General features: G+C 37.9%; 1 protein-coding gene across 4 annotated transcripts in view; it reads left to right on the top strand.

Moving 5' to 3' along the window:
- Positions 1-13,991, top strand: part of CLCN3 (chloride voltage-gated channel 3) — an 86,033-nt gene that overhangs the window by 49,444 nt on the left and 22,598 nt on the right. For all 4 annotated transcript variants that reach the window (XM_049771295.1, XM_049771293.1, XM_049771296.1 and 1 more), the window contains 5 exons: positions 2,265-2,364; positions 7,238-7,425; positions 9,457-9,579; positions 10,538-10,744; positions 12,635-12,715. In XM_049771295.1, coding sequence (XP_049627252.1) covers positions 2,265-2,364; positions 7,238-7,425; positions 9,457-9,579; positions 10,538-10,744; positions 12,635-12,715 — 699 coding nt within the window. The remainder of the gene's footprint in view (positions 1-2,264; positions 2,365-7,237; positions 7,426-9,456; positions 9,580-10,537; positions 10,745-12,634; positions 12,716-13,991) is intronic.

Raw genomic sequence — 13,991 nt, 5'->3', positions numbered from 1 at the left:
AATAAAAAGTAGCACTTCAGGGGCCGGAGAGTGGCGCTAGAGATAAGGTGTCTACCTTGCAAGCACTAGCCAAGGAAGGACCTCGGTTCGATCCCCTGGCTTCCCATATGGTCTCCCCAGGCCAGGGGCAATTTCTGACTGCTTAGCCAGGAGTAACCCCTGAGTATCAAACAGGTGTGGCCCAAAAACAAAAAACAAAAAAAAAAGTAGCAACTCAAAGGAAGTTAGGAAAATAGGCAGTCTGGGGCATAGACATGTGATACTTGTTTACAATACTTGCTTATCCTTGTTTCTAGCTACTGGTGTTCATAAGAACCTTTTAATTTCAATGTAATATGGTAGTTCTTTTACTTCACCTCTAGTTTTTAAGCCTGTATCTCATTTGAACCATGCCCATTATTTCAGTATCACAAATATAATTGTTTAGTTTGTTTCACAGTAGGCACATAACAGTTTCAGAATACTTCTGAGACTATATCCAGCAATATGCTCTCTGAAAGTGTTAGTGTTTTCTTTTTCTTTTTCCTTTGTTGGCAGTATTAGAGGTTGGATCCTTAAACATAAAGGTCCATATATATACAAGGCATGCACTCTACTGCTGAACTCTGCCCTAAGTCCATTGTTTGTATTTTTTATAGTACATTTTATAATCATTAATATTTATCTCACTGGGGCTATATATATAAATTGTTTTATTTTTCAGTCCCTATCTTTTCCAGCCTATTGTATTTTTACTCTTGTAAGTTGTAATGCTTCACATTTCTTAGATTTTATGTTTATTCTTCCTTTTGTAAAGACATGGTGGATTTACAAATATTCATACTTCTTAAGCAAATGATAGCATGTATTACAAAATTACTTTCACCTTTTTTCTTTATATTTTGTATCTAGTTTATTTTAATTTTTTGTGGCATCTACCTCCAGTACAATCATATTATAATGACTATAGAATTTTCATTACATAGATATTCCAGTTGGTTTTTTGTTTTGTTTTGTTTTTTTTGGGGGGGGGTTGGGTCACACCTGGCAGCACTCAGAGGTTTCTCCTGGCTCAGAAATTGCTCCTGGCAGGCTCAGGGGACCATATGGGATGCCAGGATTCGAACCGCGTCCTCCTGCATGCAAGGCAAACACGTTATCTCCATGCTATCTCTCCAGCCCCTATTTTCTTTTTTTTTTTTTGGGGGGGGGGCCATACCCAGCATTGCTTAGGGCTTACTTTTGGCTCTGAGCATAGGGATCACTTCTGATGGGCTTTGGGACCGTATAGCATACCAAGTGTAGCAAGTGCACCTTACACATTGTACTGTCTCTGACTACTAATTTTTAGATTTTTTACATGGTGCTATATAGATTATATATAAAATATTTCAGTCATTCTTTTTTTATACTTACGTATTTATTTACCGATTTCAGTTCTCCCCATACCTTCTTTTAGATCCAAGTTGTTCTTAATGAGTAAAAGCAACTTGAAATTTATTATTGTTTTTAAAAGAAATGAGCTAACTTTAAAGAATGGTTAATATCTGTGATTAGCTTCTAATATAGGAGTAAAGTTGCCTCATTCAACTTACAATTTACTGAGTCTTTCTAATGAAGTGTTTTGGCTCAAAATAGTTCAGATATTTAAAATAGATTGAATCACTGAATTTCTCCTGAAGTTGAAGCATGTGAGCAGTGAAGCTTTTGGTTGACAACATAGCTTCTAAAAGTAGCAGTCTTAGTAGAACAGAGAGGAGATTTGGACTAATTAGAAGTAGATTTAGAAATTCATTTTACTAAGAGGCAAGACTTGCCAGTTTAGGTCTTAGTAGAATGATGTTTGAAAATTGAGCAATTGCTTCCTACTACTTTTATCTGTCATTCTGCCTTATTCAGTGGTTGAAAGCCTGCTCTTCAGATTGGAGCTCTCCAGACCTGCCTATTTACAGTCTAATATGTTTTGGTGACCCTGAGTTTTCATGTGACTTTTCTGCTTTACACATATAGAACATACTATAATCATTGGGTCAATTTGATGCTACTAAAAATAGCGTAAGATAGCCTTTATATGTTTGTCAGTTCCTCATTCTCAAATTCTGAAATTTTTGTTAAAAATAACAGATCTATGTAAATGTATGTAACTGGTTTACTGGTACAGCATCTGACCTCAAACTCACTTGTCCCAATTTAGGTTGGAAAGTAAATGATAAAAATTGTTCACTTTTGAATTGTGACTTCTGAATACAGTTTGAAAAATGAAGTATAAATATTTCTAATTTCAGATCAACAGCAAAAAGAAAGAATCAGCATGGGAAATGACAAAAAGTTTATATGATGCATGGTCAGGATGGCTGGTAGTAACACTAACAGGATTGGCATCAGGTAAAGAAAAGTTTTATTGCAGTCCTCTTTTTATTAAATGAACAATAAATGGTTCTTCTTTGCTTCCTTTAATTTTGTTTCTGTACCATTGATTTTTTTAAAAATAATTTTTTTTGATTGATTGGTTGGATTTTGGGCCACACTCAGTGGTGCTCAGGGGTTACTCCTGGCTCTGCACTTAGAAGTCGCTCCCAGGGGCCAGTGAGGTGGCGCTAGAGGTAAGGTGTCTGCCTTCCAAGCTAGCCAAGGAAGGACCACTGTTTGATCCCCCGGTGTCCCATATGGTTCCCCCAGCCAGGGGCAATTTCTGAGCCCTTAGCCAGGAGTAACCCCTGAGCATCTAATGGGTGTGGCCTGAAAAAAAAAAAAAGAAGAAGAAATTGCTCCTGGCAGACTGGAGAACCATATGGCATGCCAAAATTGGACTGGGTCCATCCTGGGTGTGCTGCAATGCAAGGCAAATGCCCTACTGCTGTGCTATCTCTCCAGCCCCTGATTTTCTTTCTTTTATTTTTAAAAAATTTAATTACTTTATTTCAACAAATTGGTTAAAGGTTGTTCATAATACAGTTTGTTTTTCAAAATTGCAAAGTTGTTCATGATTGTGTCTCAGTCCTATACCCTTCACCATTATACATTTCCTGCCACCAATGTCCCCAGTTTCCCTCCCACTCTCTCCTGCACTTGCCTCTAGGGCAGACACTTTTATTTTATTTCTCCCCTTTTCTTTATATTGTGATTTGCAATACTGTTACTGAGGGGGTATCATGCCTATCACTTGCCCCTTATCTGATGGGTATTGGGTGAATAGTTTCTCCCATTCTGTGGGTGGCCCTAGTCAGTATTTCCTTTGAGGTGTAGAAGCTTCTCAGCTTAATACAGCCCCATCTGTTTATCTCCACTTCCACTTGAAAATGTCTTTAGTCTCAATGTAATGCAGTATTTTACCTATGTTTTCTTCTCTATACTTTGTCTCTGGGTCTCATATCAAGGTCTTTGATCCATTTGGATTATATGGAGGTCTGAATTAGCTTTTTTGTATGCAGCCAACCAGTTGTCCCAACACCACTTGTTGAAGAAACTTTCCTTGCTTCTTTTTGTTTCTTGCCTCTTTCGCAAAGATTAATTGTATGTTTAGGGAACATTCTCTGAATACTACAGCCTATTCCATTGATCTGAGGGTCTATATTCCAGTACAATGCTGTTTTAATGACTATTGCTTTGTAATACAGTTTAAAGTTGGGGAAAGTTGGGGAAAGTGATGCCTCCCATCTTCTTTTTCCTAAGGGTTGCTTTAGATATTCCTGGGTATTTATTTTTCCAAATGAATTTCAGGAGTATTTGATCTACTTCTTTGAAGAATGTCATGGGTATCCTTAGAGGGATTGCATTGAATCTGTACAATGCTTTGGGAGGAGCATTGCCATTTTAATGATGGTAATCATTAATCCTCCCAATCCATGAACAGGGCATGTCTCCATTTCCGGTGTTATTTTTTATTTCTTGAAGCAGTGTTTTGTAGTTTTCTTTGAATAGGTCCTTCACCTCTTTAGTCAAGTTGACTCCAAGGTATTTGAGTTTCTGTGGCACTATCATGAATGGGATTTTTTTAAATGTCCATTTCTTCACTATTATTATTTGTGTATAAAATGACCATTGATTTTTGCGTGTTAATTTTGTAGCCTGCCACTTTGCTATAAGAATCTGTTGTTTCTAGAGTAGAATCTTTAGGGTTTTCTAAATATAGTAAAATGTCATCTTCAAACAGTGAGAGCTTAACTTCTCCCTTTTCTATTTGGATGCCCTTACTATTTTTTCTTGCCTAATTGATATGGCAACATACCATTGAATTTTTCTTCAACAAATTCTTAAATATTGAAATAGGATATAGGAGCCATTGCTGACAATTTTAAGTGTCTATTCAGTTGGGTCTTTCTGGACTAGTTTCCCCCCCCTCCCTTTTTTTTTTTTTTTAAAGAAGGTAGAACAGTTTACTGGAAAGTAGAGAAGAAAGAAGAAGGAACTCCCCAGGTGGTGAGGATCTTAGTATAGGACTAAGTTGCACTCAGTTGCTGTGTCTGCAACATACAGTTTTGACCAGATGTTTGATAAATTATCTTTTAATATTAATATAAGAAGAAATAGCCAGCATTGTATGTTGAGTATTTATCACACACTATCCGAATAGTTTAATTAAAGTCTCATAGCAGTAATATGAAAGAATGCTTTTATTATTACCATTTTAATGGCATGAGGATACTAAAGTATTTTATACACTTAAATCTTGACTAAGGTCATGGAAGTGGCCACGCAAAGATTTAAATCAAAGCAGTTTTGTACATTAGATTGAATTTTACACTGCCATGCTATAGCATGACCAAAAGTCACTGTGATGTGAGATTTTAAGGAAATAACAGTGAAGAGTCTGAAATAAATACTAAGAACAATCTTTACTGGATTTTGGCATCCATTATTAAAGGTTTTGTCTAGAAGAATATGAGGAACATATGTTTGTGTGTTGAATAGAGGAAGTACAGATAGCTCTAACTGGCATGGACAAGCATTGTGTGACAGTTTTGTTTGTTACATATTGACCTTTAGGATGAGAAGGACGTAGGTACTAAACATAAAATTGAAGGGTTTATTTTCAATAAAATTATCCTTGTTATATTTGATTTTCTGCTAAAGCAAAACTGAAAATCTGTCATAACTCATCAATGCTTGTAATCCACTATTTTCTAGTGGACATTAAGTTTGCCTTTTTACTACTACACACTTTTTTTTTTTTTTTTTTTTTTTTTTGGTTTTTGGGCCACACCCGGCGATGCTCAGGGGTTACTCCTGGCTGTCTGCTCAGAAATAGCTCCTGGCAGGCACGGGGGACCATGTGGGACACCGGGATTCGAACCAACCACCTTTGGTCCTGGATCGGCTGCTTGCAAGGCAAACACCGCTGTGCTATCTCTCCGGGCCCCACACCATTTTCTTTTATTAAAATTGTTTATAACATTGTAATTTTTTTTAATTTTTTTGGGGGGGTCACACTCAGCAGCGCTCAGGGGTTACTCCTGGCTTTCTGCTCAGAAATCGTTCCTGGCAAGCTCAGGGAACCATATGGGATGCCGGGATTCGAACCACCGTCCTTCTGCGTCTTAAGGCAAACGCCTTACCGCTGTGCTATCTCTCCGGCCCCACATTGTTATTTTCTTTTTTTTTTTGGGGTTTTTGGGCTACACCCGTTTGACGCTCAGGGGTTACTCCTGGCTATGTGCTCAGAAATCGCCCCTGGCTTGGGGGGACCATATGGGACGCCGGGGGATCGAACCGCGGTCCTTCCTTGGCTAGCGCTTGCAAGGCAGACACCTTACCTTCAGCGCCACCTACCCGGCCCCAGCCCACATTGTAATTTTCTAAGTTGTTCATAATACAGTTGTTTCAGGTATTAAGTGTTCAATCCCCAATCCCACAACCAGTATATCCCTGCACCAGTGTCCCCAGTTTCATGCCTACCGCCTTGCAAGCACAAATTTACTTCCTATTGTTTGTTATAACACAAAGGTAAATGCAATAATCAAAACTTAGAGCAATAAGGGTCAGTTTGTAATAATTGCTACAATTCTCAATGATGTTACTACAGTCAGTATCTAACTTACTAGGATGTTCTTGGTGCTAGCTGAGCCTTCTGTATTACGGTTTAGGCTCAGTGAGCTTAGTGTTCTTCTAATGCGACGTTTTCATCAGGTTTGATGTGATCTTACTGGCTGACACTACTATGAAATTTGGAGGCATTGTGTGACCACTTGCATCTGTGTGGCATAAGATCTATAAATATGGAACAAATTTGGTGGGTTGGCAGTTTGATAAGGTTAAGTTTTTGACCTGTGTTGTGTTTGTCAGAGGGTGTTTGGTATGGCAGTGGGCCACTGTGGTTTTGGGCAGAAAGGGGAATCTGCTCCCTCCCATTCTGAGAAGGCTCCAGAGTTTTCAGCCCAGACCAGACTACCTGGGAGGTTAGTGGATATCAGTTTCTTTTTGGAGCTTGGTGGACATGATGGGTCTTTATATTGCCTGAACATTGTGGTTTTTTTTGTTTTTTTTTTTTTTGTTTGTTTGTTTTTGGGCCACACCTGGTGACGCTCAGGGGTTACTCCTGGCTTGCGCTCAGAAGTCGCTCCTGGCTTGGGGGACCATATGGGACACCGGGGGTGGGGGGGATCAAACCGCAGTCCGTCCTAGGCTAGTGCTGGCAAGGCAAACACCTTACCTCTAGCGCTACCTCCCGGCCCCATGAACATTGTGTTTTAATGAGAATGAAATCATTTGTGAATGTCTAATATTCAGATGAAATATTCTAGTCAAAAACTTGGTCTTCAATAACCAGATTTGTGAATCTACTTCCAAGTAGTTGTTATAGATATATCTTTAATTACTTATTACAATTAACAATTTGAATGATATAGTTTTGATGCAAAAGAGTGATCAGTTCCAACTATCACTGCCACCACGGACTGTTCACTACCCTGACTAAATTTACCATTCTTTGTGCCATGCTTCCTACCATGGACTAGTCCTCCTGATCCTCATCTCTATTGTCTCTGAATATCACTACCACACTACCTTTAATATTCTTATATCCCACAAAGGAGTCAGATTAAAGGATGTATATTTATTATAAATATAGACTATTACATTTTTTAAAAGAAACATCAAACTTATTGATAGTTGAGATTTGAAAATTAAATTCCCTTAACATTCCCTGTGTGTCATTTATTTACCTTTTTTAACCCTGCTTTCTTGGTTCCTTATTACTTGATAGTCCTTGACTCCATAAATATGAACTTCAAAGAAAATTATGTTCACTGTGTTTTTCCAGGGGCATTGGCTGGATTAATAGACATTGCTGCCGATTGGATGACTGACCTAAAGGAGGGCATCTGCCTTAGTGCGTTGTGGTACAACCATGAACAGTGTTGTTGGGGATCAAATGAAACAACGTTTGAAGAGAGGGATAAGTGTCCACAGTGGAAAACATGGGCAGAATTGATTATAGGTCAAGCAGAGGTGAGTTTTGCTTTGTCTCAATATGAATTACTAATTGATGTAGTAAAAATACTCTAATTCATTTAATTATAGAATCAGTCACAAATTAGATGATTGCAAGTATCCCATAGTAAAGGAAAAAAAGATGTAAATAGAAAAGATTGATAATGTGGAAATGCATTGCCTCAGATAAGCTCCTTTTTTTTTTTTTTTTTTTTTTGGATTTTGGGTCACACCCAGCAGCGCTCAGGGGTTACTCCTGGCTCTAGGCTCAGAAATTGCCCCTGGCAGGCACAGGGGACCATATGGGATGCAGGGATTCAAACCACCGTCCTTATGCATGAAAGGCAAATGCCTTACCTCCTTGTTATTTCTCTGGCCCCTCAGATAAGCTCTTGTGTTTACCATATAGTCATATACAATTATCTTGACTTACTTAAAATAACATTTTATTGATTAGGTTTTAAATTTTACTTTATATTATAGGGACCATACATGGTGGTCTGTAGGCCTAGGGCCACTCCTGGTACTGTTGGTTTTGGAGTGGGGGAGGTTGGTTTTCAGGATGGAACTCAGGACTTTGCACTCAGATATGAATCCATGCAGGATTGGGGAAGTAGCTAAAAGAGATGAAAACATGCCTGTTCTGCATAAGCACTAGCTTCAACCCCGGGTCCTGCATGACTTCCCAAGCACTGCCAGATGTAACCACAGAGACCCCCAGCCCTACTGTGGAGGGCAGAAGGCAAAAACACAAGTAGAAATGAAACTAGGCATGTGCTCAAGGCATTCTTTCATCTCCTTGGCCCTAAAATATATATTGTAAAACTTTAAGTTCAGTAACATTTGTGTAATTATAGAAAGTCAGTATAATGTCCATTAATAAAACCTCTTGACTATACCACAGTGGTTTGAGAAAATGAATTATAGAAGTATGTGTTAATAACAGATTTAGTAGAATAATCATCTAACTGGAAATAGTCCTCATCCCAACCTCCTTTTCTTTGGTTTCTGGTGCTGCTCAGGTAGCACTCCATTGTGTTGCTCTGAGGTTACTCCTCTCTGTACTCATATATACAGGGCTAGAGATTGAACCTGGGACTCTGACATACAATGCATGTGTTCTAGTTCTCTAAGCTAGCTGCCTGACCCCTACCTAGAAGAAAGCCATCGATTTTTATTTTATTTATTTATTTATTTATTTATTTATTTATTTATTTATTTATTTATTTATTTATTTATTTATTTATTTATTTATTTTGGTTTTTGGGTCACACCCAGCGGTGCTCAGGGGTTACTCCTGGCTGTCTGCTCAGAAATAGCTCCTGGCAGGCACGGGGGACCATATGGGACACCAGGATTCGAACCAACCACCTTTGGTCCTGGATCGGCTGCTTGCAAGGCAAACGCCGCTGTGCTATCTCTCTGGGCCCCGATTTTTATTTTTGATATTTTAATCTTTTGTTTTGTTTTGTTTGAGCTGCACCTGGTGACGCTCGGGTTACTCCTGGCTATGCGCTCAGAAATCACTCCTGACTTGGGGGACCATATGGGACGCCAGAGGATGGAACAGCGTTCCATCCTAGGCTAGCTCCAGCAAGGCAGACTTACCGCTCCACCGTTTCGGCCCCTACATTTTAATCTTTTAAGTGATTATTTTACAATTAAAAAAAATCTTTAAGTGATAATTTTAGTAGTTAGAATACTAAATAGTAACATAGTGATATGTGATAAAACTTACACATAGATGAGTTTCAGAACAGAAGGAAATGTATCTTCTGTAAGGTGGACAGCATGCTATTTCTCACTTATTTATTTGGAGAATTATAGCAGCATGAAATTTGAACTCAAATGCTATCAGACAAATAGTTTGACTTCACAAACTATGAATGTCTGGGGATTCCATTAAATATTTGTTTACCTAAAGCTTTTATTATTATGGAAGCATCCAGGAAGTTTACAAGTCTTAATCTTGTTTCTTTTATGGCAAGTATTTGAATTAGAGGTGCTCTTATAAACTAAATTTATTTTACCGAACTGTTTGCTTTTTAGGGCCCTGGCTCTTACATCATGAACTACATAATGTATATCTTCTGGGCCTTGAGTTTTGCCTTTCTTGCCGTTTCTCTAGTAAAGGTGTTTGCTCCATATGCCTGTGGCTCAGGAATTCCAGAGGTAAGCCATTCCAAATTCAGTACAATTAAACTTTGGGAGACTATTATCATCAGGATACATCAGGTTAAAACAGTAACTTTTGTAAGGAAAGAGGTAATATGAGAAAAAAATATTTTATTGATGTTTCATGATTTAGCAAAATACTGATATTAACATTTTAGGCCTACACATGGTTAAATAAAGACTCAGTCAATAACAGGACCCTGGAGAATATATTTAGGACTGACATGGTTAATTTCTTTCCTCTTTATCTTTTTCTGTTTTAAATAAGTTTTCAGCTTTTTTCTAGTACATTTTCTTTTCAAATTAAATTATAATGATTTTTAAATCTGTATTAAGGTTTTTACATAAAATATTTTATATGTAATTTATATGTAATATTGTGCAGCATTATCATTTGATACTCATCCTTTATTTTGTTTTTGATTTTTAATTTTGGGTCACACCCGGCAGTGCTCAGGGGTTACTCCTGGCTCTACGCTCAGAAATCGCTCCTGGCAGGCTCAGGGGACCATATGGGATGCCAGGATTCAAACTGCCATCCTTCTGCATGCAAGGCAAATGCCCTATCTCCATGCTATCTCTCCGGCCCCCTCATCCTTTGTATATAGGAAAATAAAACAGTAGTCTGAAAAGGAATATCTTTATTTTTTGACACTGTATAAAGGCACCTATATCATATTCTATATCGGAAATACTTAATTTCCCTTTTCCTGTTTCTGGAATATCATTAATGTTAACATTTCTTTTAACAGGGCCTAATATTTTTTGTTGTTCATGAGATAGTAATATATTTTCTCCTTACTTGGGAAGAGAATTAGAATCACCATAGGTTTTTTTATTTGATGCATAATAGGGAGTGCTTTGAAAATTCAATATTCTATAAACTGCCAACTTAAATTAAGACAATGCTTTATTTCATAAAGGAAATTATGCTGCCTTAATCTTTCTTTTGTAGATTAAAACTATATTAAGTGGCTTCATCATCAGAGGTTACTTGGGGAAATGGACTCTAATGATTAAAACCATCACATTAGTACTGGCTGTGGCATCAGGCTTGAGTTTAGGAAAAGAAGGTCCTCTGGTACATGTTGCCTGTTGCTGTGGAAATATCTTTTCCTACCTCTTTCCAAAGTATAGCACAAATGAAGCTAAGAAAAGGGAGGTAAGTGCTTTTGTTGCTCATCTTAATTAATATGTTGTGTAGACTTATTACAATGTCTTATTGTGAAGATCCCATTTTATTTATTCCTTACACTTAACTAAGTTGATACTACGTGGTATGTTTTTTTCCTTTTACTTCCTTTTTTGGGGGGGATGGGCACACCTGGTGACGCTCAGGGGTTACTCCTGGCTCTGTGCTCAGAAATCGCTCCTGGCTTGGAGGATCGAACCATGGTCTGTCCTAGGCTAGCATGTGCAAGGCAGACACCTTACTTGTGCCACCGTTCTGGCCCCCTTTCTTTTACTTCTTGAAAACAATCTAATGTTCTTTTTCTAGACTACATCTCTAGTGACTTCATTCAGTAGTTTTTTCTAGGCGACTTTCAATAACTTCTGTAGTGAGAGACTTTTAGACAGAAGACCCCGGGGTCATTTGGTTTCAGTTGAATTTCATAAAGTCCTTTTCATTTGCTTTTACTTTGCCTTACAGCCTTCCTCCTCTGAAGTGTTTCCCAAGTTATCTCTCTTTTTTCCTCATCAGTATTTCTCCAGGGTTGAAAGATCTTAAGAGCCTTGCTATACTGGAGGAAAGTGTCTTAACACCAGTGGGGAGTGGTGTGTCCTCCAGACCTGTCTGGCACTGGGGAAGCTTAAAGAGTCTTTAGTGCCTCATGGGGCTAAAATTAGAAAATCACATTAAAGGAGATATAGGAATTTCTCTTTATCCTGCTACTTAGGCATTCCCTTTGCCACTTTTTTCCCCTCTTCACTACTTTTTAATATCAGGGTTATCTTCTATGAGATCTTTAAATTTTATGTATTATAGAACCGGAGCAATAGTATAGTGGGCAAGGTATTTGCTTTCACACAATTGACCCCAATAAAATGTTCCCAACCTGGGGAGCATCCCATGTGTTCCCTCAAGTACTGTCAGGAGTGATTCCTGAATGCAGAGCCCAGAGTAACACTTGAACATTTTTGGGCATGACCCCCCTCAAAAAAAGTTACAATTATTTTTAAATAGCCATGAATATTTCTTATATAAGAAAATGGCCTCCTAAATTGTATATTAACTCTCAGCTTTGGGGGGACCATTTCCTAGAATTTAATTACGGTGATTTAATCTGCAGGCCTAGACAGAGATCTAGTACAGATCTGCAGGCCTAGATAGAGATCTTTGTTTTTCAAAATCTCTGGGTACTTCTACATTTGTAAGTATTAAGAAATCAGGGTTGTCTCTCACCCTGGGATAGACCCTTTATTTTTATATTTATAATATAATTACAAAAAGGAAAGTATGCTATCAAATTAGTTTCCAGAAGAAGTAATTCTATTTCATTTTATTATTGGTCTTCATAAACATAAATCTTGAGTTATGTGGCAGTTATTTTCTCATCCTCTTTGTGTGCTACTTATATAAATATACCTGAAACAAACATATTTTTACTTTTGTTTTTGGGCCACATCCAGCAGTGCTTTACTCCTGGCTCTGTTCTTAGGAATTACTCCTGGAAGGCACTGTGGTACTGTAGAATGCTGGTGCTTGAATTCAGGTTATCTGTGCGCATGACAAATACTCTACCCACTGTACTAGTCTTCAGCCCTGGGCCTCCCGCTTGTAAAGCATGCACATAGACCATTGTACTAGCTCTTCAGCACCCACAAATGGTTTTGATTGAGTATTGAATATATAACTGGCCTTTCTGTTAAGTCAGAAAAGAAAATACATGCTTGTGAAGAAATAATTGTTTGATGTTGTTGGGGAAGCATGGGGAAAGGGGGGAAGAAACTTGACTTTACTAGAAGGTTTGGAAAATTGAGTAAGTTGGAATTGTATTTGCTCTACTTGAATCTACAATGAAATATAAAATAATTCACATTCTCCCTGTAGGTGCTATCAGCTGCCTCAGCTGCAGGCGTTTCTGTAGCTTTTGGTGCACCAATTGGAGGAGTTCTTTTTAGTCTGGAGGAGGTGGGTTAAAAAAAATTATTGTGTTAATACATTTTGGCTTTCTTTTATGTTTTATAGCTAATGGAGTAGACTGTTTTAAAATCTTACTATCCATTTTCATAATATTTTTAGTTCTTAAATAAAAATACTATGCTGCATATGTTCCTTATATACATATACACATATACACCTTGAGAAAAATCTTTTGAGAATCTATTACTGATGTAGACATTTTAGTGATTATTTAAAATTTAACTTGGCATACTAAAAAGAAAGCAGGTAATATTTTCACTTAAGAGAAAAATATTTGAATATATTCCTATTGACTAAATTATAGCCTGTAGTTGTGTAATCTGGGTTTGTTGTTGTTGTTTGTTTGTTTGTTTGTTTTTTTTGGGCCACACCCAGTGGAGCTTAGGGGCTACTCCAGGCTCTGTGCTGAGAAATTACTCCTGGCAGGCTTTGGGGACCATATGGATACCAGGAATATAATCCCAGTAAGCCACTTGCAAGGCAAACACCCTCCCTGCTGTGCTGTTGCTTTGGTCTCTAGTGTGTGTTTTCATTTAAAATACTTTCAGTTCCTGTTTGCCATTTTGCCTTATTAAGTTTTTTTTATAACTGTGCTTTTTAAGTTTTTCTTGTGTGACTATGCTTTTGGAGATATTGATGATTAAGGAAATAACTTAGTCACCAGTGGAAAAATTTGTTTAAAATGGTAACAGAATCTTCCCATCTCATATTTAATGTCTTAAAATGTATTTATTTTCGTGTGTATGTGTGTGTGTGTGTGTGTGTGTGTGTGTGTGTGTGTGTGTGTGTATTTGGTTTGGTGTTGAGTCAACTACCTGGCAGGTCTTACTACTGGTTTTGCACTTATGGATCACTCCTGGCAGTGCTCAGGAGACCACAGAGAATGCCAGAGATCAAACCCAGGTTGGTTATGTGCAAAGCAAGTCCCATTCACTTGAGATGGGATCTCAATCTCAATCTCTTGAGATTCTGCCCTTTTTTTTAAAATATAGAAATGACAAGTTAAATGTTTTTCTATAGAGGTTGGAACATAGTACAGCAAGTAGGATGTTTGCCTTCCTCGTGGACAACCTGGGTTTGATCCCTGGCATCCTATATGGTCCTCTGAGCACAACCAGGAATGATTTCTGAGTGCAGAACCAGGAGTAACTCCTGAGCAACACCTGGTATGGCCCAAACACTTAAAAAAAAAACCCACACTTTTTAATGGACTAACAGTAGTTGGTGTTGGAACATATGACTGAAGGTCAGACTCTCTGAAAAT

Source organism: Suncus etruscus, chromosome 4 (genome assembly GCF_024139225.1).
Source record: "Suncus etruscus isolate mSunEtr1 chromosome 4, mSunEtr1.pri.cur, whole genome shotgun sequence".
In the NCBI taxonomy this organism is placed as follows: domain Eukaryota; kingdom Metazoa; phylum Chordata; class Mammalia; order Eulipotyphla; family Soricidae; genus Suncus; species Suncus etruscus.
The sequence above is the reverse complement of the archived record's forward strand: the minus strand, read 5'-3'. Positions and strand labels throughout refer to the sequence as shown.